General features: G+C 36.0%; 1 protein-coding gene across 4 annotated transcripts; it reads left to right on the forward strand.

Moving 5' to 3' along the window:
• The first annotated feature begins 741 nt into the window (after positions 1 to 741).
• Positions 742 to 27,644, forward strand: C9orf72 (C9orf72-SMCR8 complex subunit). 4 transcript variants are annotated; one of them, XM_054502237.2, is made up of 11 exons: positions 742 to 814; positions 7,070 to 7,557; positions 8,645 to 8,704; positions 11,758 to 11,853; positions 12,586 to 12,650; positions 13,946 to 14,018; positions 15,657 to 15,773; positions 17,468 to 17,703; positions 23,502 to 23,559; positions 25,535 to 25,644; positions 25,762 to 27,644. In XM_054502237.2, exons 2-11 carry the CDS (start codon positions 7,114 to 7,116, stop codon positions 25,946 to 25,948), a joined length of 1,446 nt encoding a protein of 481 aa, XP_054358212.1. In that variant the 5' UTR covers positions 742 to 814; positions 7,070 to 7,113; the 3' UTR covers positions 25,949 to 27,644. The 4 variants fall into 4 exon arrangements, with proteins under 4 accessions (XP_054358212.1, XP_054358213.1, XP_054358211.1 ...); XM_054502238.2 differs by having other exon boundaries at positions 25,766 to 27,644; XM_054502236.2 differs by lacking the exon at positions 742 to 814 and adding an exon at positions 823 to 1,162.
• The last annotated feature ends 239 nt before the right edge of the window (positions 27,645 to 27,883 follow it).

Raw genomic sequence — 27,883 nt, forward strand, 5'->3', positions numbered from 1 at the left:
AAAGGCAAAATTGCGATGACTTTGCAGGGGACTGCGGGATTCCCGCCCGCAGGGCCGGAGCTGTCCCCCACCACGGTTTGCGGTGTAGTTTTGAATGTACTTAACAGTGTCTTACGGTAAAAACAAAATTTCATCCACCAAATATTTGTTGAGCGCCCATTGCTGCCAAGCACAAACAAAACCATTCAAAACCACGAAATCGTCTTCACTTTCTCCGGATCCGGCAGCACCCCCGATTACGGTTCGCACACGATATTGCGCCAACGCTCCTCCAGCGCGCGTCTTAAGATAAAAGAACTGGACAAGTTGCCCCGCCCCATTTCGCGAGCCTCGTGCGTGAACGTCATCGCATATAGAAAACAGACAGACGTAACCTACGGTGTCCCGCTAGGAAAGAGAGGTGCGTCAAACAGCGACAAGTTCCGCCCACGTAAAAGATGACGCTTGGTGCGTCAGCCGTCCCTGCTGCCCGGTTCCTTCTCTTTGGGGGGCGGGGTCTAGCTAGAGCAGGTGTGGGTTTAGGAGGTGTGTGTTTTTGTTTTTCCCACCCTCTCTCCCCACTACTTGCTCTCACAGTACTCGCTGAGGGTGAACAAAAAAAGACCTGATTAAGATTAACCAGAAGAAAACAAGGAGGGAAACAACCGCAGCCTGTAGCGAGCTCTGGAGCTCAGGAGACGCGCGCTAGAGGCCGGGCCCTGGGCGTGGTCGGGGCGGGCCCGGGGGCGGGCCGGGGTCGGGGGCGGGCCGGGGGCGGGGCTGCGGTTGCGGTGCCTGCGCCCGCGGCGGCGGAGGCGCAGGCGGTGGCGAGTGGGTGAGTGAGGAGGCGGCGTCCTGGCGGGTGGCTGTTTGGGGTTCGGCTGCCGGGAAGAGGCGCGGGTAGCAGCGAGGTCTCTTCTCAGAGCTCGACACATTTTTACTTTCCCTCTCATTTCTCTGACCGAAGCTGGGTGTCGGGGTTTCGCCTCTAGTGACTGGTGGAATTGCCTGCATCCGGGCCCTGGGCTTCCCGGCGGCGGCGGCGGCGGCGGCGGCGGCGCAGGGACAAGGGATGGGGATCTGGCCTCTTCCGTGCTTTCCCGCCCGCAGTACCCGAGCTGTCTCCTTCCCGGGGACCCGCTGGGAGCGCTGCTGCTGCGGGCTCGAGAGAAAGGAGCCTCTGGTACTGAGAGGCCTCGCCTGGGGGAGGCCAGAGGGTGGGCGGCGCGCGGCTCCTACGGACCAAGTCGGGGTTCGCTAGGAACCCGAGACGGTCCCTGCCGGCGAGGATATCATGCGGGATGCGATGGGGGTGTGGAGACGCTTGCAGAATTTCAGCCCAAGCTTCTAGAGGGTGCTGATGACTTGCATATGAGGGCAGCAATGCAAGTCGGTGTACTCCTCATTCTGTGGGACGTGACCTGGTTGCTTCACAGCTCCGAGATGACACAGACTTGCTTAAAGGAAGTGACTATTGTGACTTGGGCATCACTTGACTGATGGTAATCAGTTGCCTAAAGAAGTGCACAGATTACATGTCCGTGTCCACATTGGGTCGATCTGGCCGGGATGAACACCACCAGGCTTTGTATTCAGAAACAGGAGGGAGGTCCTGCACTTTCCCAGGAGGGGTGGCCCTTTCAGATGCAATCGAGAATGTTAGGCTCTGGGAGAGTAGTTGCCTGGTTGTGACAGTTGGTAATTTCCTATTCAAACTGTTGCCATGCACCAGTTTTTCACAACAAGGGTACATAATCTGTCTGGCATTACTTCTACTTTGTACAAAGGATCAAAAAAAAAAAAAAAGATACTGTTAGATGTGATTTTTCTCAGACTTTAGGAAACTTTTAACATAATCTGTGAATATCACAGAAGCAAGACTATCATATAGGGGATATTAATAACCTGGAGTCAGAATACTTGAAATACGGTGTCATTTGACACGGGCACTGTTGTCACCACCTCTGCCAAGCCCTGTCACTTTAGGAAAACCCTGAATCGGTTGGAAACTGCTTCATGCTGGTAGTACATCTGAAGCAAAAACGAGAGTAATTACCACATTCCAGATTGTTCACTAAGCCAGCATTTATCTGCTCCAGGAAAAAATTACAAGCAACTTATGAAGTTGATAAAATATTTTGTTTGGCTATGTTGGCACTCCAAAATTTGCTTTCAGAGAAACAAAGTAAACCAAGGAGGACTTCTGTTTTTCAAGTCTGCGCTTGGGTTCTATTCTACGTTAATTAGGTAGTTCCCAGGAGGACTAGGTTAGCCTACCTATTGTCTGAGAAACTTGGAACTGTGAGAAATGGCCAGATAGTGATATGAACTTCACCTTCCAGTCTTTCCTGATGTTGAAGATTGAGAAAGTGTTGTGAACTTTCTGGTACTGTAAACAGTTCACTGTCCTTGAACTGGGCAGCTCCTGTTGTGGAAAGTGGACGGTTTAGGATCCTGCTTCTCTTTGAGCTGGGAGAAAATAAACAGCATGATTACAAGTATTGAGAGCCAGGTTGGAGAAGGTGGCTTACACCTGTAATGCCAGAGCTGTGGGAGGCGGAGGCAAGAGGATCACTTGAAGCCAGGAGTTCAAGCTCAACCTGGGCAACGTAGACCTTGTCTGTACAAAAAATTAAAAAACTTAGCCGGGCGTGGTGATGTGCACCTGTAGTCCTAGCTACTTGGGAGGCTGAGGCAGGAGGGTCATTTGAGCCCAAGAGTTTGAAGTTACAGGGAGCTATGATCCTGCCAGTGCATTCCAGCCTGGATGACAAAACGAGACCCTGTCTCTAAAAAACAAGAAGTGAGGGCTTTATGATCGTAGAATTTTCACTACAATAGCAGTGGACCAACCCCTTTTCTAAATACCAATCAGGGAAGAGATGGTTGATTTTTTAACAAACGTTTGAAGAAAAAGCAAAACCTCAAACTTAGCACTCTACTAGCAGTTTTAGCAGATGTTAATTAATGTAATCATGTCTGCATATATGGGATTATTTCCAGAAAGTGTATTGGGAAACCTCTCATGAACCCTGTGAGCAAGCCACTGTCTTGCTCAATTTGAATCTTGGCTTCCCTCAAAAGACGCTAATGTTTGGTAACTCTCTGGAGTGGACAGCACTACATGTACGTAAAATAGGTACATAAACAACTATTGGTTTTGAGCTGATTTTTTTCAGCTGCATTTGCATGTATGGATTTTTCTCGCCAAAGACGATGACTTCAAGCATTAGTAAAGTAATTGTACAGCTCTCCTAATTATACTTCTCTGTGACATTACATTTCCCAGGCTATTTCTTTTGGTAGGATTTAAAACTAAGCAATTCAGTATGATCTTTGTCCTTCGTTTTCTTTCTTATTCTTTGTTTTGTTTGTTTGTTTGTTTGTTTCTTGAGACAGAGTCTCTCTCTGTCGCCCAGGCTGGAGTGCAGTGGCGCGAACTCAGCTCATTGCAACCTCTGCCCCTCCGGGTTCAAGAGATTCTCCTGCCTCAGCCTCCCGAGTAGCTGGGATTACAGGTGTCCGCCACCACACCCGGCTAATTTTTTGTATTTTTAGTAGAGGTGGGGTTTCACCATGTTGGCCAGGCTGGTCTTGAACTCCTGACCTCAGGTGATCCACCTGCCTCAGCCTACCGAAGAGCTGGGATACCAGGCATGACCCATCATGCCCGGCCCATTTTTTTTTTCTTATTCTGTTAGGAGTGAGAGTGTAACTAGCAGTATAATAGTTCAATTTTCACAACGTGATAAAAAGTTTCCCTGTAATTCCATCAGATTTTGCTCCAGGGCTCAGTTCTGTTTTAGGAAATACTTTTATTTTCAGTTTAATGATGAAATATTAGAGTTGTAATATTGCCTTTATGATTATCCATCTTTTTAACCTAAAAGAATGAAAGAAAAATATGTTTACAATATAATTTCATGGTTGTATGTTAATTCATTATGTTGGCCTCCAGTTTGCTGTTGTTAGTTATGACAGCAGTAGTGTCATTACCATTTCAATTCAGGTTACATTCCTATATTTGATCATTGTAAACTGACTGCTTAAATTGTATTAAGAACAGTGGATATCTTAAAGAAGCTGTACAGCTTATATCCAATGCTGTCTCTTAAGACTATTAAATTGATACAACATATTTAAAAGTAAATATTACCTAAATGAATTTTTGAAATTAAAAATACATGTGTTAAAACTGTCTTTGTGTTCAACCATTTCTGTACATACTTAGAGTTAACTGTTTTGCCAGGCTCTGTATGCCTACTCGTAATATGATAAAAGCAATCATCTAATGCTCTGTAAATAGAAGTCATTGCTTTCCATCAGACTGAACTCCCTTGACAAGATGTGGATGAAATTCTTGAAGTAAAATTGTTTACTTTGTCATACATTTACAGATCAAATGTTAGCTCCCAAAGCAATCATATGGCAAAGATAGGTATATCATAGTTTGCCTATTAGCTGCTTTGTATTGCTATTATTATAAATAGACTTCACAGTTTTAGACTTGCTTAGATGAAATTGTAATTCTTTTTACTTTCAGTCTTAGATAACAAGTCTTCAATTATAGTACAATCACACATTGCTTAGGAATGCATCATTAGGCGATTTTGTCATTATGCAAACATCATAGAGTGTACTTACACAAACCTAGATAGTATAGCCTTTATGTACGTAGGCCATATGGTATAGTCTATTGCTCCTAGGCCACAAACCTGTACGGCTGTTACTGTACTGAATATTATAGACAGCTGTTAACACAGTGGTATTTATCTAAATATATGCAAACATAGAAAAGGTACAGTAAAAGTATGGTATAAAAGATAATGGTATACCTGTATAGGCCACTTACCACGAATGGAGCTTGCAGGACTAGAAGTTGCTCTGGGTGAGTCAGTGAGTGAGTGGTGAATTAATGTGAAGGCGTAGAACATTACTGTACACCACTGTAGACTTCATAAACACAGTACGCTGAAGCTACACCAAACTTGTCTTAACAGTTTTTCTTCAATAAAAAAGTATAACTTTTTAACTTTGTAAACTTTTAAATTTTTTTAACTTTTAAAATACTTAGCTTGAAACACAAATACATTGTATAGCTATACAAAAATATTTTTTCTTTGTATCCTTATTCTAGAAGCTTTTTTCTATTTTTAATTTTTTTTTTACTTGTTAGTCATTTTTGTTAAAAACTAAAACACACACACTTTCACCTAGGCATAGACAGGATTAGGATCATCAGTATCACTCCCTTCCACATCACTGCCTTCCACCTCCACATCTTGTCCCACTGGAAGGTTTTTAGGGGCAATAACGCACAGGTAGCTGTCACCTCCTATGATATCAGTGCTTTCTGTTGAATACCTCCTGAAGGACTTGCCTGAGGCTGTTTTACATTTAACTTAAAAAAAAATAATAAGTAGAAGGAGTACACTCTAAAATAACAATAAAAGGCATAGTATAGTGAATACATAAACCAGCAACGTAGTAGTTTATTATCAAGTGTTGTATACTGTAATAACTGTATGTGCTATACTTTAAATAACTTGCAAAATTGTACTAAGACCTAATGATGGTTACAGTGTCACTAAGGCAATAGCATATTTTCAGGTCCATTGTAATCTAATGGGACCACCATCATACATGCAGTCTACCGTTGATTGAAACGTTACATGGCACATAACTGTATTTGCAAGAATGATTTGTTTTACATTAATATCACATAGGATGTACCTTTTTAGAGTGATATGTTTATGTGGATTAAGATGTACAAGTTGAGCAAGGGGACCAAGAGCCCTGGGTTCTGTCTTGGATGAGAGCTTTTATGTTCTTCTTATCATGTCTGTTTTCTCATTAAATTCAAAGGCTTGAACAGGCCCTATTTATCCCTTCTGTTTTCTACGTGTTCTAAATAACTAAAGCTTTTAAATTCTAGCCATTTAGGTAGAACTCTCATTGCAATGCAATGCTGTATTGGTTTCTTGGCTAGCATATTAAATATATTTATCTTTGTCTTGCTATTTCAATGTCGTTTTAAACATCAGGATCGGGCTTCAGTATTCTCATAACCAGAGAGTTCACTGAGGATACAGGACTGTTTGCCCATTTTTTTGTTATGGCTCCAGACTTGTGGTATTTCCATGTCTTTTTTTTTTTTTTTTTTTTTGACCTTTTAGCAGCTTTAAAGTATTTCTGTTGTTAGGTGTTGTATTACTTTTTTAAGATTACTGTAACAAAGCACTACAAACTGAGTGGCTTTAAACAACAGTAGTTTATTCTCTCACAATTCTAGAAGCTAGAAGTCCGAAATCAAAGTGTTGACAGGGGCATGATCTTCAAGAGAGAAGACTCTTTCCTTGCCTCTTCCTGGCTTCTGGTGGTTACCAGCAATCCTGAGTGTTCCTTTCTTGCCTTGTAGTTTCAGCAATCCATTATCTGCCTTTTGTCTTCACATGGCTGTCTACCCTTTGTCTCTGTGTCTCCAAATCTCTCTCCTTATAAACACAGCAGTTATTGGATTAGGCCCCACTCTAATCCAGTATGACCCCATTTTAACATGATTACACTTATTTCTAGATAAGGTCACATTCGCATACACCAAGGGTTAGGAATTGAGCATATCTTTTTGGGGGACACAATTCAACCCACAAGTGTCAGTCTCTAGCTGAGCCTTTCCCTTCCTGTTTTTCTCCTTTTTAGTTGCTATGGGTTAGGGGCCAAATCTCCAGTCATACTAGAATTGCACATGGACTGGATATTTGGGGATACTGCTGGTCTATTCTATGAGCTTTAGTATGTGACATTTAATACCAGTGTAAACCCCTTTTTTTAGTTCATTATTTCTTTGAATTTCTAAATATATGCCCTGAATATAAGTAACAAGTTACTATGTCTTGTAAAATGATCATATCAACAAACATTTAATGTGCACCTATTGTGTTAGTTGAATGTCTTTATCCTGATAGGAGATAACAAGATTCCACATCTTTGACTTAAGAGGACAAACCAAATATGTCTAAATCATTTGGGGTTTTGATGGATATCTTTAAATTGCTGAACCTAATCTTTGGTTTTATATTTCATTGTTTAGATATCTCCGGAGCATTTGGATAATGTGACAGTTGGAATGCAGTGATGTCGACTCTTTGCCCACCACCGTCTCCAGCTGTTGCCAAGACAGAGATTGCTTTAAGTGGCGAATCACCTTTATTAGCAGCTACTTTTGCTTACTGGGACAATATTCTTGGTCCTAGAGTAAGGCACATCTGGGCTCCAAAGACAGAACAGTTACTTCTCAGTGATGGAGAAATAACTTTTCTTGCCAACCACACTCTAAATGGAGAAATCCTTCGAAATGCAGAGAGTGGTGCTATAGATGTAAAGTTTTTTGTCTTGTCTGAAAAGGGAGTGATTATTGTTTCATTAATCTTTGATGGAAACTGGAATGGGGATCGCAGCACATATGGACTATCAATTATACTTCCACAGACAGAACTTAGTTTCTACCTCCCACTTCATAGAGTGTGTGTTGATAGATTAACACATATAATCCGGAAAGGAAGAATATGGATGCATAAGGTAAGTGAGTTTTCAGCTTATTAATCATGTTAACCTATCTGTTGAAAGCTTATTTTCTGATACATATAAATCTTATTTTTTTAATTATATGCAGTGAACATCAAACAATAGATGTTATTTATTTTGCATTTACCCTATTAGATACAAATACATCTGGTCTGATACCTGTCATCTTCGTATTAACTGTGGAAGGTAGGAAATGGTAGCTCTACATTACAGATGAAAAGCTAAAGCTTAGACAAATAAAGAAACTTTTAGATCCTGGATTCTTCTTGGGAGCCTTTGACTCTAATACCTTTTATTTCCCTTTCGTTGCACAATTCTGTCCTTCGCTTACTACTATGTGTAAGTACAACAGTTCAAAGTAATAGTTTCCTAAGCTGTTGGTCATGTAGCCTTTGGTCTCTTTAACCTCTTTGCCAAGTTCCCAGGTTCATAAAATGAGGAGGTTGAACGGAATGGTTCCCAAGAGAATTCCTTTTAATCTTACAGAAATTATTGTTTTCCCCTAAATCCTGTAGTTGAATATATAATGTTATTTACATTTCAGTATAGTTTTGGTGTATCTAAAGAACACATTGAATTCTCCTTCCTGTGTTCCAGTTTGATACTAACCTGAAAGTCCATTAAGCATTACTAATTTTAAAAGGCTTTTGCCCAATAGTAAGGAAAAATAATATCTTTTAAAAGAATAAGTTTTTACTATGTTTGCAGGCTTACTTCCTTTTTTCTCACATTATGAAACTCTTAAAATCGGGAGAATCTTTTAAACAACATCATAATGTTTAATTTGAAAAGTGCAAGTCATTCTTTTCCTTTTTGAAACTATGCAGATGTTACATTGACTGTTTTCTGTGAAGTTGTCTTTTTTTACTGCAGAATAAAGGTTGTTTTGATTTTATTTTGTATTGTTTATGAGAACATGCATTTGTTGGGTTAATTTCCTACCCCTGCCCCCATTTTTTCCCTAAAGTAGAAAGTATTTTTCTTGTGAACTAAATTACTACACAAGAACATGTCTATTGAAAAATAAGCAAGTATCAAAATGTTGTGGGTTGTTTTTTTAAATAAATTTTCTCTTGCTCAGGAAAGACAAGAAAATGTCCAGAAGATTATCTTAGAAGGCACAGAGAGAACGGAAGATCAGGTATATGCAGATTGCATACTGTCAAATGTTTTTCTCACAGCATGTATCTGTATAAGGTTGATGGCTACATTTGTCAAGGCCTTGGAGACATACAGAGTAAGCCTTAATGGAGCTTTTATGCAGTTGTACAGAATAAACTGGAGGAAGATTTCCATATCTTAAACCCGAAGAGTTAAATCAGTAAACAAAGGAAAATAGTAATTGCATCTACAAATTAATATTTGCTCCCTTTTTTTTTTCTGTTTGCCCAGAATAAATTTTGGATAACTTGTTCGTAGTAAAAATAAAAAAAATTGTTTGTGATATGTTCTTTAAGGTACTACTTGTCGAACTTTTCCCTAGAAGTAGCTGTAACAGAAGGAGAGCATATGTACCCCTAAGGTATCTGTCTGGGGTATAGGCCCAGGTCCACACAATATTTCTTTTAAGTCTTATGTTGTATCGTTAAGACTCATGCAATTTACATTTTGTTCCATAACAATTTTAATATTAAAATTTGTCAATGATATTTCTTACCCTCTCCTCTAGGAAAATGTGCCATGTTTATCCCTTGGCTTTGAATGCCTCTGAAGAACAGACACTAGAGTTTGAGAAGCATGGTTACAAGGGTGTGGCTTCCCCTGCAGAAACTAAGTACAGACTATTTCAGTGTAAAGCAGAGAAGTTCTTTTGAAGGAGAATCTCCAGTGAAGAAAGAGTTCTTCACTTTTACTTCCATTTCCTCTTGTGGGTGACCCTCAATGCTCCTTGTAAAACTCCGATATTTTAAACATGGCTGTTTTGCCTTTATTTGCTTCTTTTTAGCATGAATGAGACAGATGATACTTTAAAAAAGTAATTAAAAAAAAAAAACTTGTGAAAATACATGGCCATAATACAGAACCCAATACAATGATCTCCTTCGTTATGTTTGTACTTTTGTAGATAGCTTTCCAGTTCAGAGACAGTTATTCTGTGTAAAGGTCTGACTTGACAAAAAAAGATTTCCCTTTACCCAAAGAATCCCAGTCCTTATTTGCTGGTCAATAAGCAGGGTCCCCAGGAATGGGGTAACTTTCAGCACCCTCTAACCCACTAGTTATTAGTAGACTAATTAAGTAGACTTATCGCAAGTTGAGGAAACTTAGAACCAAGTAAAATTCTGCTTTTACTGGGATTTTGTTTTTTCAAACCAGAAACCTTTACTTAAGTTGACTACTATTAATGAATTTTGGTCTCTCTTTTAAGTGCTTGTCTTAAAAATGTTATCCTACTGCTGAGAAGTTCAAGTTCGAGAAGTACAAGGAGGAATAGAAACTTGAGAGATTTTCTTTTAGAGCCTCTTCTGTATTTAGCCCTGTAGGAATTTTTTTTTTTTTTTTTTTTTTTTGGTGTTGTTGAGCTTCAGTGAGGCTATTCTTTCACTTATACTGATAATGTCTGAGATACTGTGAATGAAATACTATGTATGCCTAAACCTAAGAGGAAATATTTTCCCAAAATTATTCTTCCTGAAAAGGTGGAGTTGCCTTTTGATTGAGTTCTTGCAAATCTCACGACTTTATTTTGAACAATACTGTTTGGGGATGATGCATTAGTTTGAAACAACTTCAGTTGTAGCTGTCATCTGATAAAATTGCTTCACAGGGAAGGAAATTTAGCACGGATCTAGTCATTATTCTTGTTAGATTGAATGTGTGAATTGTAATTGTAAACAGGCATGATAATTATTACTTTAAAAACTAAAAACGGTGACTAGTTAGTTGTGGAGGTTACTAAAGGATGATTTTTTTTAAATAAAACTTTCAGCATTATGGAAATGGGCGTATGGCTTAGGATAAAACTTCCAGAAGTAGCATCACATTTAAATTCTCAAGCAACTTAATAATATGGGGCTCTGAAAAACTGGTTAAAGTTACTCCAAAAATGGCCCTGGGTCTGACAGAGATTCTAACTTAAAGATGCTTATGAGGACTTTGAGTAAAATCATTTCATAAAATAAGTGAGGAAAAACAACAAGTATTAAATTCATCTTAAATAATGTATGATTTAAAAAATATGTTTAGCTAAAAATTCACAGACATTTGACAATTTCATTTATATCTCAAAAAATTTACTTACCCAAGTTGGTCACAAAACTGATGAGACTGGTGGTGGTAGTGAATAAATGAGGGACCACCCATATTTGAGACACTTTGCATTTGTGATGTGTTACACTGAATTTTCGGTTTGATTCTATAAACTACAAATTTCAAAATTACAATTTCAAGATGTAATAAGTAGTAATATTATCTTGAAATAGCTCTAAAGGGAACTTTTCTGTTTTATTGATTCTTAAAATACATGTGCTGATTTTGATTTGCATTTGGGTAGATTATACTTTTATGAATATGGAGATTGGGTATTGATTCAAGTTTTCCTTACCTATTTGGTAAGGATTTCAAAGTCTTTTTGTGCTTGGTTTTCCTCATTTTTAAATATGAAATATATTGATGACCTTTAATTAACAAATTTTTTTTATCTCAAATTTTAAAGGAGATCTTTTCTAAAAGAGGCATGATGACTTAATCATTGCATATAACAGTAAACGATAAACCAATGATTCTATACTCTCTAAAGAATAAAAGTGAGCTTTAGGGCCGGGCATGGTCAGAAATTTGACACCAGCCTGGCCAACATGGCGAAACCCCGTCTCTACTAAAAATACAAAAATTAGCCGGGCGTGGTGGCGGCACCTATAGTCCCAGCTACTTGGGAGGCTGAGACAGGAGAGTCACTCGAACCCGGCAGGAGAGGCTGCAGTGAGCTGAGATCACGTCATTGCGCTCCAGCCTCGGCAACGAGAGCAAAACTCCATCTCAAAAAAAAAAAAAGAAAAAGAAAAAAGAAAAGTGAGCTTTGGATTGCATATAAATCCTTTAAACACGTAGTAGACTTGTTTGATACTGTGTTTGAACAAATTATGAAGTATTTTCATCAAAGAATGTTATTGTTTGATGTTATTTTTATTTTTTATTGCCCAGCTTCTATCATATTATGTGATTTTCTTCACTTCGTGTCACTTTATTGTGCAGGGTCAGAGTATTATTCCAATGCTTACTGGAGAAGTGATTCCTGTAATGGAACTGCTTTCATCTATGAAATCACACAGTGTTCCTGAAGAAATAGATGTAAGTTTAAATGAGAGCAATTATACCCTTTATCAGTTTTTTGGGGTTATAGTATTATTATGTATATTATTAATATTCTAATTTTAATACTAAGCACTTTGTCATATATACTATTCACATACAGTATTAGCCACTTTAGCAAATAAGCACACACAAAATCCTGGATTTTATGGCAAAACAGAGGCATTTTTGATCAGTGATGACAAAATTAAATTTATTTTGTTTATTTCATTACTTTTATAATTCCTAAAAGTGGGAGGATCCCAGCTCTTATAGGAGCAATTAATATTTAATGTAGTACTTTTTGAAACAAAACTGTGTGCCAGAGCAGTAACCATTAAGGGAAGTTTACTTATAGTCACAAATGTAGTTTCCTTAATCATTTGTTGAGGACGTTTTGAATCACACACTATGAGTGTTAAGAGATACCTTTAGGAAACTATTCGTGTTGTTTTCTGATTTTGTCATTTAGGTTAGTCTCCTGATTCTGACAGCTCAGAAGAGGAAGTTGTTCTTGTAAAAATTGTTTAACCTGATTGACCAGCTTTCACATTTGTTCTTCTGAAAGTTTATGGTAGTGCACAGAGATTGTTTTATGGGGAGTCTTGATTCTCGGAAATGAAGGCAGTGTGTTATATTGAATCCATACTTCAGAAAACTTGTATATTAAAAGTGTTATTTCAACACTATGTTACAGCCAGACTAATTTTTTTATTTTTTGATGCATTTTAGATAGCTGATACAGTACTCAATGATGATGATATTGGTGACAGTTGTCATGAAGGCTTTCTTCTCAAGTAAGAATTTTTCTTTTCATAAAAGCTGGATGAAGCAGATACATGTCTTATATTCACCTATGACAAGATTTGGAAGAAAGAAAATAACAGACTATCTACTTAGATTGTTCTAGGGACAACATTACATATTTGAACTGTGTTATTTTTGTTAAATTTGTGTTATTTTTCACTCATTATATTTCTATAATATATTTGGTGTTATTCCATTTGCTATTTAAAGAAACTGAGTTTCCATCCCAGACAAGAAATCATGGCCCCTTGCTTGATTCTGGTTTCTTGTTTTACTTCTCATTAAAGCTAAAAGAATCCTTTCAAATTAAGTTGTACTGTAGATGAACTTAAGTTATTTAGGCGTAGAACAAAATTATTCCTATTTATACTGATCTTTTTCCATCCAGCAGTGGAGTTTAGTACTTAAGAGTTTGTGCCCTTAAACCAGACTCCCTGGATTAATGCTGTGTACCCGTGGGCTAGGTACCTGAATTCTCTATACACCTATTTCCTCATCTATAAAATGGCAATAATAGTAATAGTACCTAATGTATAGGGTTGTTATAAGCATTGAGTAAGATAAATAATATAAAGCACTTAGAACAGTGCCTGGAACATAAAAACACTTAATAATAGCTAATAGCTAACATTTCCTATTTACATTTCTTCTAGAAATAGCCAATATTTGTTGAGTGCCTACATGTTAGTTCCTTTACTAGGTGCTTTACATGTATATCTTATATTCTGTTTTAAAGTTTCTTCACAGTTACAGATTTTCATGAAATTTTACTTTTAAAAAAAGAGAAGTAAAAGGATAAAGTATTCACTTTTATGTTCACAGTCTTTTCCTTTAGGCTTATGATGGAGTATCAGAGGCATGAGTGTGTTTAACCTAAGAGCCTTAATGGCTTGAATCAGAAGCACTTTAGTCCTGTATCTGTTCAGTGTCAGCCTTTCATACATCATTTTAAATCCCATTTGACTTTAAGTAGGTCACTTAATGTCTCTACATGTCAATTTCTTCAGCTATAAAATGATGGTGTTTCAATAAATAAATACATTAATTAAATGATATTTTACTAACTAATTGGGCTGTTTTAAGGCTCAATAAGAAAATTTCTGTGAAAGGTCTCTAGAAAATGTAGGTTCCTATACAAATAAAAGATAACATTGTGCTTATAGCTTCGGTGTTTATCATGTAAAGCTATTCTGAGTTATTTGAAGAGCTCACCTACTTTTTTTGTTTTTAGTTTGTTAAATTGTTTTATACGCAATGTTTTTAATCTGTTTTCTTTAACTTACAGTGCCATCAGCTCACACTTGCAAACCTGTGGCTGTTCCGTTGTAGTAGGTAGCAGTGCAGATAAAGTAAATAAGGTAGTTTATTTTATAATCTAGCAAATGATTTGACTCTTTAAGACTGATGATATATCATGGATTGTCATTTAAATGGTAGGTTGCAATTAAAATGATCTAATAGTATAAGGAGGCAATGTGATCTCATCAAATTGCTAAGATACCTTGTGTAAACAGTGAGTTTGAAATAAACTGAATAGGAATCATTTATCAGTTTATTTTGATAGCTCATAAATACCAGTGTCAGTTGTGTATAAATGGTTTTGAGAATATATTAAAATCAGATATTTTTAAAAAATTACTCTTCTATTTCCCAATGTTATCTTTAACAAATCTGAAGGTAGTCATGTACTTTTGGTAGTAGTTCTGAAGAAATGTTATTTGTTTATTCATCTTGATTTCATTGTCTTGGCTTTCCTTCTAAATCTGTCCCTTCTAGGGAGCTGTTGGGATTAAGTGGTCATTGATGATTATACTTTATTCAGTAATGTTTCTGACCCTTTCCTTCAGTGCTACTTGAGTTGATTAAGGATTAATGAACAGTTACATTTCCAAGCATTAGCTAATAAACTAAAGGATTTTGCACTTTTCTTCACTGACCATTAGTTAGAAAGAGTTCAGAGATAAGTACGTGTATCCTTCAATTTTAGCAAACCTAATTTTTTAAAAAAAGTTTTACATAGGAAATATGTTGGAAATTATACTTTACAAAGATATTCATAATTTATTTTTTCTGTAATCAGCTACTTTGTATATTTACATGAGCCTTAATTTATATTTCTCATATAACCATTTATGAGAGCTTAGTATACCTCTGTCATTATATTGCATCTACGGACTAGTGACCTTATTCCTTCTGTTACCTCGAACAGGTGGCTTTCCATCTATGATCTCCAAAGCCTTAGGTTCACAGAGGGACTGCCGAGCTGCTTTATGAAGGGAGAAAGGCTCCATAGTTGGAGTTTTTTTGTTTGTTTGTTTTTGTTTTTGTTTTTTTTTAACATTTTTCCCATCCTCCATCCTCTTGAGGGAGAATAGCTTACCTTTTATCTTGTTTTAATTTGAGAAAGAAGTTGCCACCACTCTAGGTTGAAAACCACTGCTTCAACATAATAACTGTGGATATGGTTTGAATTTCAAGATAGTTACATGCCTTTTTATTTTTCCTAATAGAGCTGTAGGTCAGATATTATTAGAATCAGATTTCTAAACCCCACCCAATGACCTGCTTATTTTAAATCAAATTCAATAATTAATTCTCTTCTTACTGGAGGATCTGGACATTCTTTGTTATTTCTTACAACGAATTTCATGTGTAGACCCACTAAACAGAAGCTATAAAGGTTCCATGGTCAAATAAGTCTGAGAAAGTCTGCATATGATATAATTCACCTGAAGAGTCACAGTATGTCGCCAAATGTTAAAGGTTTTGAGATGCCATACAGTAAATTTACCAAGCATTTTCTAAATTTATTTGATCACAGAATCCCTATTTTAAGCAACAACTGTTACATCCCATGGATTCCAGGTGACTAAAGAATACTTATTTCTTAGGATATGTTTTATTGATAATAACAATTAAAATTTCAGATATCTTTCATAAGCAAACCAGTGGTCTTTTTACTTCATATTTTAATGCTAAAATATTTTCTTTTATAGATAGTCAGAACATTATGCCTTTTTCTGACTCCAGCAGAGAGAAAATGCTCCAGGTTATGTGAAGCAGAATCATCATTTAAATATGAGTCAGGGCTCTTTGTACAAGGCCTGCTAAAGGTATAGTTTCTAGTTATCACAAATGAAACCGTTTTTCTAAAATCATTTTTGAGACTCTTTATAGACAAATCTTAAATATTAGCATTTAATGTATCTCATATTGACATGCCCAGAGACTGACTTCCTTTACACAGTTCTGCACATAGACTATATGTCTTATGGATTTATAGTTAGTATCATCAGTGAAACACCATAGAATACCCTTTGTGTTCAAGGTGGGTCCCTGTTCCTACATGTCTAGCCTCAGGATTTTTTTTTTTTAACACATGCTTAAATCAGGTTGCACATCTAAAATAAGATCGTTTCTTTTTAACTAAATAGATTTGAATTTTATTGAAAAAATTTTAAAACATCTTTAAGAAGCATATAGGATTTAAGCAATTCCTATATATATGTACTAAAATATATATCTTTCTATATATAATATATATTAGAAAAAATGTGTATTTTTCTTTTATTTGAGTCTACTGTTCAAGGAGAAAAACAGAGAAATGCAAATTAGCAATTATTTATAATACTTAAAGGGAAGAAAGTTGTTCACCTTGTTGAATCTATTATTGTTATTTCAATTATAGTCCCAAGACGTGAAGAAATAACTTTCCTAACGGTTATGTGATTGTCTCGTAGTGACTACTTTCTTGAGGATGTAGCCACAGCAAAATGAAATAAAAAAATTTAAAAATTGTTGCAAATACAAGTTATATTAGGCTTTTGTGCATTTTCAATAATGTGCTGCTATGAACTCAGAATGATAGTATTTAAATGTAGAAACTAGTTAAAGGAAACATAGTTTCTATTTGAGTTACACATATCTGTAAATTAGAACTTCTGTTAAAGGCATAATAAAGTGCTTAATACTTTTGTTTCCTCAGCACCCTCTCATTTAATTATATAATTTTAGCTCTGAAAGGGACCTATACCAGATGCCTAGAGGAAATTTCAAAACTATGATCTAATGAAAAAATATTTAATAGTTCTCCATGCAAATACAAATTATATAGTTTTCCAGAAAATACCTTTGACATTATCACAGCATTATCACAGCATTATAATAGTGAAAAAATGGAAATAGCCTCTTTCTTCTGTTCTGTTCATAGCATATAGCACAGTACCTCATACACAGTAGGTTATTATTACATGGTAACTGGCTACCCCAACTGATTAGGAAAGAAGTAAATTTGTTTTATAAAAATACATACTCAATAAGATGCATAGAATAATTAAGAAATTAAAAGACACTTGTAATTTCAAATCCAGTGAATACCCACTGTTAATATTTGGTATATCTCTTTCTAGTCTTTTTTTCCCTTTTGCATGTATTTTCTTTAAGACTCCCACCCCCACTGGATCATCTCTGCATGTTCTAATCTGCTTTTTTCACAGCAGATTCTAAGCCTCTTTGAATATCAACACAAACTTCAACAAATTCATCTTTAGATGCTAAATAGTAAATTCATTTTTATTTACTTAACCACTTCCTTTGGATGCTTAGGTTGTTCTGATGTTTTGCTATTGAAATCAATGCTATACTGAACACTTCTGTCACCGAAACTTTGCACACACTCATGAATAGTTTCTTAGGATAAATTTTTAGAGGTAGATTTGCTAAATCAAAGACCATTTTTTTAAATTAAAAAACAATTACTCATATCGTTTGGCATGTAAGACAGTAAATTTTCCTTTTATTTTGACAGGATTCAACTGGAAGCTTTGTGCTGCCTTTCCGGCAAGTCATGTACGCTCCATATCCCACCACACACATAGATGTGGATGTCAATACTGTGAAGCAGATGCCACCCTGTCATGAACATATTTATAATCAGCGTAGATACATGAGATCCGAGCTGACAGCCTTCTGGAGAGCCACTTCAGAAGAAGACATGGCTCAGGATACGATCATCTACACTGACGAAAGCTTTACTCCTGATTTGTACGTAATGCTCTGCCTGCTGGTACTGTAGTCAAGCAATATGAAATTGTGTCTTTTACGAATAAAAACAAAACAGAAGTTGCATTTAAAAAGAAAGAAATATTACCAGCAGAATTATGCTTGAAGAAACGTTTAATCAAGCATTTTTTTCTTAAATGTTCTTCTTTTTCCATACAATTGTGTTTACCCTAAAATAGGTAAGATTAACCCTTAAAGTAAATATTTAACTATTTGTTTAATAAATGTATATTGAGCTCCTAGGCACTGTTCTAGGTACTGGGATTAATAGTGGCCAACCAGACAGTCCCAGCCCCTACATTGTGTATAGTCTATTGTATAACAGTTATTGAATGGACTTATTAACAAAATCAAAGAAATAATTCTAAGTCTTTTTTTCTTGACATATGAATATAAAATACAGCAAAACTGTTAAAATATATTAATGGAACATTCTTTTACTTTGTATTTTATATTGTTATTCACTTCTTATTTTTTTTAAAAAAAAAAGTCTGATCAGTAAATTCAAAAGGAAAATAATGATAATTAATTGTTGAGCATGGACCCAACTTGAAAAAAAAAAATGATGATGATAAATCTATAATCCTAAAACTCTAAGTAAACACTTAAATAATGTTCTGAAATCAGGAAAAGAATTATAGTATACTTTTGTGGTTCTCCTTTATCAGTTGAAAAAAGGCACAGTAGCTCATGCCTATAAGAACAGAGCTTTGGGAGTCCAAGGCAGGCGGATCACTTGAGGCCAGGAGTTCCAGACCAGCCTGGGCAACATAGTGAAACCCCATCTCTACAAAAAATAAAAAAGAATTATTGGAATGTGTTTCTGTGTGCCTGTAATCCTAGCTATTCAGAAAGCTGAGGCAGGAGAATCTTTTGAGCCCAGGAGTTTGAGGTTACAGGGAGTTATGATGTGCCAGTGTACTCCAGCCTGGGGCACAATGAGACTCCGTCTTATTTAATTAAAAAAAAAAAAAAAAAGTGCTTGCAATAATGCCTGGCACATAGAAGGTAACAGTAAGTGTTAACTGTAATAACCCAGGTCTAAGTGTGTAAGGCAATAGAAAAATTGGGGCAAACAAGCCTGACCTGTGTATCTACAGAATCAGTTTGAGCTTAGGTAACAGACATGTGGAGCACCAGTAATTACACACTAAGTGTTAACCAAAAGCATAGAATAGGAACATCTTGTTCAAGGGACCCCCAGCCTTATATATCTCAAGGTGCAGAAAGATGACTTAATATAGGACCCATTTTTTCCTAGTTCTCCAGAGTTTTTATTGGTTCTTGAGAAAGTATTAGGGGAATTGTTTTAGAAAATGAATTGGTCAAACTGAAATTACATGTCAGTAAGTTTTTATATATTGGTAAATTTGGTAGACATGTAGAAGTTTTCTAATTAATCTGTGCCTTGAAACATTTTCTTTTTTCCTAAAGTGCTTAGTATTTTTTCCGTTTTTTGATTGGTTGCTTGAGAGCTTTTTTGAGGAAATTTAGTGAACTGCAGAATGGGTTTGTAACCATTTGGTATTTTTGTTTTGCTTTTTAGAGGAGGTATGTGTATTTTAACATTTCTTAATCATTTTTAGCCAGCTATGTTTGTTTTGCTGATTTGACAAACTACAATTAGACAGCTATTCTCATTTTGCTGATCATCCAAAAAATAGTATTTTCAGCCACTAGATTGTGTGTTGTTAAGTCTATTGTCACAGACTCATTTTACTTTTAAGTATATGTTTTTACATGTTAATTATGTTTGTTATTTTTAATTTTAACTTTTAAAAATAATTCCAGTCACTGCCAATACATAAAAAATTGGTCACTGGAATTTTTTTTTTTACTTTTATTTTAGGTTCATGTGTACATGTGCAGGTTTGTTATACAGGTAAATTGCATGTCATGAGGGTTTGGTGTACAGGTGATTTCATTACCCAGGTAATAAGCATAGTACCCAATAGGTAGTTTTTTGATCACCCTTCTCCCACCCTCAAGTAGGCCCTGGTGTTGCTGTTTCCTTCTTTGTGTCCATGTGTACTCAGTGTTTAGCTCCCACTTAGAAGTGAGAACATGCGGTAGTTGGTTTTCTGTTCCTGGATTAGTTCACTTAGGATAATGGCCTCTAGCTCCATCTGTTTTTTATGGCTGCATAGTATTCCATGGTGTATATGTATCACATTTTCTTTATCCAGTCTACCATTGATAGGCATTTAGGTTGATTCCCTGTCTTTGCTATCATGAATAGTGCTGTGATGAACATACACATGCATGTGTCTTTATGGTAGAACGATTTGTATTCCTTTAGGTATATATAGAATAATGGGGTTGCTAGAGTGAATAGTAGTTCTATTTTAGGTTATTTGAGAAATCTTCAAACTGCTTTTCACAATAGATAAACTAATTTACAGTCCCACCAGCAGTGTATAAGTGTTCCCTTTTCTCCACAACCTTGCCAACATCTGCGATTTTTTTACTTTTTAATAATAGCCATTCCTAGAGAATTGATTTGCAATTCTCTAATTATTAGTGATATTGAGCATTTTTTCATATGCTTTTTAGCTGTGTGTATATATTCTTCTGAAAAATTTTCATGTCCTTTGCCCAGTTTGTAGTGGCGTGGGTTGTTTTTTGCTTGTTAATTAGTTTAAGTTCCTTCCAGATTCTGCATATCCCTTTGTCGGATACATGGTTTGCAGATATTTTTCTCCCATTGTGTAGGTTGTCTTTTACTCTGTTGATAGTTTCTTTTGCCATGCAGGAGCTCGTTAGGTCCCATTTGTGTTTGTTTTTGTTGCAGTTGCTTTTGGCATCTTCATCATAAAATCTGTGCCAGGGCCTATGTCCAGAATGGTATTTCCTAGGTTGTCTTCCAGGGTTTTTACAATTTTAGATTTTACGTTTATGTCTTTAATCCATCTTGAGTTGATTTTTGTATATGGCACAAGGAAGGGGTCCAGTTTCACTCTAATTCCTATGGCTAGCAATTGTCCCAGCACCATTTATTGAATATGGAGTCCTTTCCCCATTGCTTGTTTTTATCAACTTTGTTGAAGATCAGATGGTTGTAGGTGTGTGGCTTTATTTCTCGGCTCTCTATTCTCCGTTGGTCTGTGTCTGTTTTTATACCAGTACCCTGCTGTTCAGATTGCTATAGCCTTTTATTATAAAATTGGCTAATGTGATGCCTCCACACATTTTTTCTTTTTGTTAGGATTTGTTCTTTTTGCTTAGGATTGCTTTGGCTATTTGGGCTCCTTTTTGTGTCCATATTAATTTTAAAATAGTTTTTTCTGGTTTTGTGAAGGATGTCATTGGTAGTTTAGAGGAATAGCATTGAATCTGTAGATTGCTTTGGGCAGTATGGCCATTTTAACAATATTAATTCTTCCTATCTATGAACATGGAATGTTTTTCCATGGGTTTGTGTCATCTCTTCATACCTGATGTATAAAGAAAAGCTGGTATTATTCCTACTCAGTCTGTTCCAAAAAATTGAGGAGAAGGAACTCTTCCCTAATGAGGCCAGCATTATTCTGATACCAAAACCTGGCAGAGACACAACAGAAAAAAGAAAACTTCAGGCCAATATCCTTGATGAATATAGATGCAAAAATCCTCAACAAAATACTAGCAAACCAAATCCAGCAGCACATCAAAAAGCTGATCTACTTTGATCAAGTAGGCTTTATCCCTGGGATGCAAGGTTGGTTCAACATACACAAATCAATAAGTGTGATTCATCACATAAACAGAGCTAAAAACAAAAACCACAAGATTATCTCAATAGGTGGAGAAAAGGTTGTCAATAAAATTTAACATCCTTCATGTTAAAAACCTTCAGTAGGTCAGGTGTAGTGACTCACACCTGTAATCCCAGCACTTTGGGAGGCCAAGGTGGGCGTATCTCTTAAGCCCAGGAGTTAAAGATGAGCCTAGGCAGCATGGTGAAACCCCATCTCTACAAAAAAAAAAAAAAAAATTAGCTTGGTACAGTGGCATGCGCCTATAGTCCCAGCTACTTAGGAGGCTGAGGTGGGAGGATTGTTTGAGCCCAGGAGGCAGAGGTTGCATCGAACTGAGATCATGCCACTGCACTCCAGCCTGGGCAATGGAGTGAGACCCTGTCTCAAAAGAAAAATCAGAAACAATCCTAAACAAACTAGGCATTGAAGGAACATGCTTCAAAAAAATAAGAACCATCTATGACAGAACCACAGCCAATATTTTACCAAATGGGCAAAAGCTGGAAGTATTCTCCTTGAGAACCGTAACAAGACAAGGATGTCCACTCTCACCACTCCTTTTCAGCATAGTTCTGGAAGTTCTAGCCAGAGCAATCAGGAAAGAGAAAGAAAGAAAGACATTCAGATAGGAAGAGAAGAAGTCAAACTATTTCTGTTTGCAGGCAGTATAATTCTGTACCTAGAAAATCCCATAGTCTCTGCCCAGAAGCTCCTAAATCTGTTAAAAATTTCAGCAAAGTTTTAGCATTCTGTATACTCCAACACCTTCCAAAGTGAGAGCAAAATCAAGAACACAGTCCCATTCACAATAGCCGCAAAAAGAATAAAATACCTAGGAATCCAGCTAACCAGGGAGGTGAAAGATCTCTACGAGAATTACAAAACACTGCTGAAAGAAATCAGAGATGACACAAACAAATGGAAATGTTCTTTTTTAACACCTTGCTTTATCTAATTCACTTATGACAAAGATACTCATTCAGTGGAACAGGTATAATAAGGCCACTCGACTTAAATATAAGCCTTATTCTCTTTCCAGAGCCCAAGAAGGGGCACTATCAGTGCCCAGTCAATAATGATGAAATGCTGATATTTTCCCCCTTTACGGTTTCTTTCTTCTGTAGTGTGGTACACTTGTTTCTTAAGATTAGGAAACTTGAACTACCTTCCTGTTTGCTTCTGCACATACCCATTCTGTTTTTTTGCCCCTCTGGTCAGGTATAGGATGATCCCTACCACTTTCAGTTAAAAACTCCTTCTCTTATTAAATGTTCTCTTACCCCTCTGGCCTGAGTAGAACCTAGGGAAAATGGAAGAGAAAAGATGAAAGGGAGGTGGGGCCTGGGAAGGGAATAAATAGTCCTGTTCCTTTGTGTGTTTGCTTTAGCACCTACTATATCCTAGGTGCTGTGTTAGGCACACATTATTTTAAGTGGCCGTTATATTGCTACTTCTCACTCTGGTCGTTGCCAAGGTAGGTAGTACTTTCTTGGATAGTTGGTTCATGTTACTTACAGATGGTGGGCTTGTTGAGGCAAACCCAGTGGATAATCATCAGAGTGTGTTCTCTAATCTCACGCAAATTTTTCTTCACATTTTTTGGTTTGTTTTGGTTTTTGATGGTGGTGGCTTATTTTTGTTGCTGGTTTGTTTTTTGTTTTGTTTTTGAGATGGCAAGAATTGGTAGTTTTATTTATTAATTGCCTAAGGGTCTCTACTTTTTTTAAAAGATGAGAGTAGTAAAATAGATTGATAGATACATACATACCCTTATTGGGGACTGCTTATATTCTTTAGAGGAAAAATTACATATTAGCCTGACAAACACCAGTAAAATGTAAATATATCCTTGAGTAAATAAATGAATGTATATTTTGTATCTCCAAATATATACATCTATATTCTTACAAATATGTTTATATGTAATATCAATTTATAAGAACTTAAAATGTTGGCTCAAGTGAGGGATTGTGGAAGGTAGCATTATATAGCCATTTCAACATTTGAACTTTTTTCTTTTCTTCATTTCCTTCTTTTCTTCAGGAATATTTTTCAAGATGTCTTACACAGAGACACTCTAGTGAAAGCCTTCCTGGATCAGGTAAATGTTGAACTTGAGATTGTCAGAGTGAATGATATGACATGTTTTCTTTTTTAATATATCCTACAATGCCTGTTCTCTCTATATATTCCCCTGGATCACGCCTCAGAGTTCTGCTCAGCAATTGCAGTTAAGTTAGTTACACTACAGTTCTCAGAAGAGTCTGTGAGGGGATGTCAAGTGCATCATTATATTGGTTGCCTCTTGTCCTAGATTTATGCTTTGGGAATTCAGACCTTTGTTTACAATATAATAAATATTATTGCTATCTTTTAAAGATATAATAATAAGATATAAACTTGACCACAACTACTGTTTTTTGAAACATAGAATTTGTGGTTTACATGTATCAAAGTGAAATCTGAGTTAGCTTTTACAGATATAATATATACATATATATATCCTACAATGCTTGTACTATATATGTAGTACAAGTATATATATGTGTGTGTGTGTATATATAGTACAAGTGTATATACATATTACCAGCATTGTAGGATATATATATATGTTTATATATTAAAAAAAAAGTTATAAACTTAAACCCTATTATGTAGAGTATAGGTTATATATGATACGTAAAATATATAACATATACTCTATGACAAATAGAGTATAATATATTTTTTATATATATTTTAACATTTATAAAACATGATAGAATTAAGAGTTGAGTCCTAATCTGTATTATTAGGTGCTTTTTGTAGTGTCTGGTCTTTCTAAAGTGTCTAAATGATTTTTCCTTTTGACTTATTAATGGGGAAGAGCCTGTATATTAACAATTAAGGATGCAGCATTCCATACATCAAACAACAAACATTTTAATTCAAGCATTAACCTATAACTCAAGTAAGTTTTTTTTTTTTTTTTTTGAGAAAGGGAGGTTGTTTATTTGCCTGAATTGAGTCAAAAATATTTTTGAAACATAGTGTACTTATTTAAATAACATCTTTATTGTTTCATTCTTTTAAAAAATACTTAATTACACAGTTGAAGGAAATTGTAGATTATATGGAACTTATTTCTTAATATATTACAGTGTTGTTACAATAACATTCTGGGGATCAGGCCAGGAAACTGTATCATAGATAAAGCTTTGAAATAATGAGATCCTTATGTTTACTAGAAATTTTGGATTGAGATCTATGTGGTCTGTGACATATTGCTAAGTTCAAGGAAGATTCATAGGCCTGGAATTTCATGCTTCTCAAGCTGAAATAAAATCCCTCCCACTCTCCACTTCATCATATGCACACATTCTACTCCGACCCACCCACTGCACCCCCTGCAAAAGTACAGGTGTATGAATGTCTCAAAACCATAGGCTCATCTTCTAGGAGCTTCAATGTTATTTGAAGATTTGGGCAGAAAAAATTAAGTAATATGAAATTTAACTTATGTATGAGTTTTAATAGTGAAGTAAACATGGATGTATTCTGAAGTAGAATGCAAAATTTGAATGCATTTTTAAAGATAAATTAGAAAACTTCTAAAGACTGTCAGATTGTCTGGGCATGGTGGCTTACGCCTGTAATCCCAGCACTTTGGGAGGCCGAGGTGGGTGGATCACGAGGTCAGGAGATCGAGACCATCCTGCCAACGTGGTGAAACCCCGTCTCTACTAAGTATACAAAAATTAGCTGGGCATGGCAGCGTGTGCCTATAATCCCAGCTACTTGGGAGGCTGAGGCAGGAGAATCGCTTGAACCCAGGAGGTGGCGGTTGCAGTGAGTCAAGATCGCGCCACTGCACTTTAGCCTGGTGACAGAGCTAGACTCCGTCTCAAAAAAAAAAATCAGATTGTTCCTACACCTAGTGCTTCTATACCACACTCCTGTTAGGGGGCATCAGTGGAAATGGTTAAGGAGATGTTTAGTGTGTATTGTCTGCCAAGCACCGTCAACACTGTCATAGAAACTGCTGTACAAGTAGAATGCGAGCAAATTATGTATTGAAATGGTTCCTCTCCCTGCAGGTCTTTCAGCTGAAACCTGGTTTATCTCTCAGGAGTACTTTCCTTGCACAGTTTCTACTTGTCCTTCACAGAAAAGCCTTGACACTAATAAAATACATAGAAGACGATACGTGAGTAAAACTCCTACACGGAAGAAAAACCTCTGTACATTGTTTTTTTGTTTTGTTTCCTTTGTACATTTTCTATATCATAATTTTTGCGCTTTTTTTTTCCCCCATTATTTTTAGGCAGAAGGGAAAAAAGCCCTTTAAATCTCTTCGGAACCTGAAGATAGACCTTGATTTAACAGCAGAGGGCGATCTTAACATAATAATGGCTCTGGCTGAGAAAATTAAACCAGGCCTACACTCTTTTATCTTTGGAAGACCTTTCTACACTAGTGTGCAAGAACGAGATGTTCTAATGACTTTTTAAATGTGTAACTTAATAAGCCTATTCCATCACAATCATGATCGCTGCTAAAGTAGCTCAGTGGTGTGGGGAAACGTTCCCCTGGATCATACTCCAGGGTTCTGCTCTCAGCAATTGCAGTTAAGTAAGTTACACTACAGTTCTCACAAGAGTCTGTGAGGGGATGTCAGGTGCATCATTACATTGGATGTCTCTTTTCCTAGATTTATGCTTTTGGGATACAGACCTATGTTTACAATATAATAAATATTATTGCTGTCTTTTAAAGATATAATAATAGGATGTAAACTTGACCACAACTACTGTTTTTTTGAAATACATGATTCATGGTTTACATGTGTCAAGGTGAAATCTGAGTTGACTTTTACAGATAGTTGACTTTCTATCTTTTGGCATTCTTTGGTGTGTAGAATTACTGTACTACTTCTGCAGTCAACTGAAAACTAGAGCCTTTAAATGATTTCAGTTCCACAGAAAGAAAGTGAGCTTGAACATAGGATGAGCTTTAGAAAGAAAATTGATCAAGCAGATGTTTAATTGGAATTGATTATTAGATCCTACTTTGTGGATTTAGTCCCCGGGATTCAGTCTGTAGAAATGTCTAATAGTTCTCTATAGTCCCTGTTCCTGGTGAACCACAGTTAGGGTGTTTTGTTTGTTTTATTGTTCTTGCTATTGTTGATATTCTATGTAGTTGAGCTCTGTAAAAGGAAATTGTATTTTATGTTTTAGTAGTTGTTGCCAACTTTTTAAATTAATTTTCATTATTTTTGAGCCAAATTGAAATGTGCACCTCCTGTGCCTTTTTTCTCCTTGGAAAATCTAATTACTTGGAACAGGTTCAGATTTCACTGGTCAGTCATTTTCATCTTGTTTTCTTCTTGCTAAGTCTTACCATGTACCTGCTTTGGCAATCATTGTAACTCTGAGATTATAAAATGCATTAGAGAATATACTAACTAATAAGATCTTTTTTTCAGAAACAGAAAATAGTTCCTTGAGTACTTCCTTCTTACATTTCTGCCTATGTTTTTGAAGTTGTTGCTATTTGCCTGTAATAGGCTATAAGGAATAGCAGGAGAAATTTTACTGAAGTGCTGTTTTTCTAGGTGCTACTTTGGCAGAGCTAAGTTGTCTGTTTCTTTTGTTTCCTTAATGCGTTTGGACCATTTTGCTGGCTATAAAATAACTGATTAATATAATTCTAACACAATATTGACATTGTAGTTACACAAACACAAATAAATATTTTATTTAAAATTCTGGAAGTAACATAAAAGGGAAAATATATTTATAAGAAAGGGATAAAGGTAATAGAGCCCTTCTGACCCCCACCTACCAAATTTACACAACAAAATGACATGTTCTAATGTGAAAGGTCGTAATAGCTTTCCCATCATGAATCAGAAAGATGTGGACAGCTTGATTTTTTAGACAACCACTGAACTAGATGACTGTTGTACTGTAGCTCAGTCATTTAAAAAATATATAAATACTACCTTGTAGTGTCCCATACTATGTTTTTTACATGGTAGATTCTTATTTAAGTGCTAACTGGTTATTTTCTTTGGCTGGTTTATTGTACTGTTATACAGAATGTAAGTTGTACAGTGAAATAAGTTATTAAAGCATGTGTAAACATTGTTATATATCTTTTCTCCTAAATGGAGAATTTTGAATAAAATATATTTGAAATTTTGCCTCTTTCAGTTGTTCATTGAGAAAAAAATACTATGATATTTGAAGACTGATCAGCTTCTGTTCAGCTGACAGTCATGCTGGATCTAAACTTTTTTTAAAATTAATTTTGTCTTTTCAAAGAAAAAATATTTAAAGACCCTTTATAATGTAATCTTATGTTAAAAAAAACTTTCTGCTTAACTCTCTGGATTTCATTTTGATTTTTCAAATTATATATTAATATTTCAAATGTAAAAT

The sequence above is a fragment of the Pongo pygmaeus genome, chromosome 13, assembly GCF_028885625.2.
Source record: "Pongo pygmaeus isolate AG05252 chromosome 13, NHGRI_mPonPyg2-v2.0_pri, whole genome shotgun sequence".
In the NCBI taxonomy this organism is placed as follows: Eukaryota; Metazoa; Chordata; class Mammalia; order Primates; family Hominidae; genus Pongo; species Pongo pygmaeus.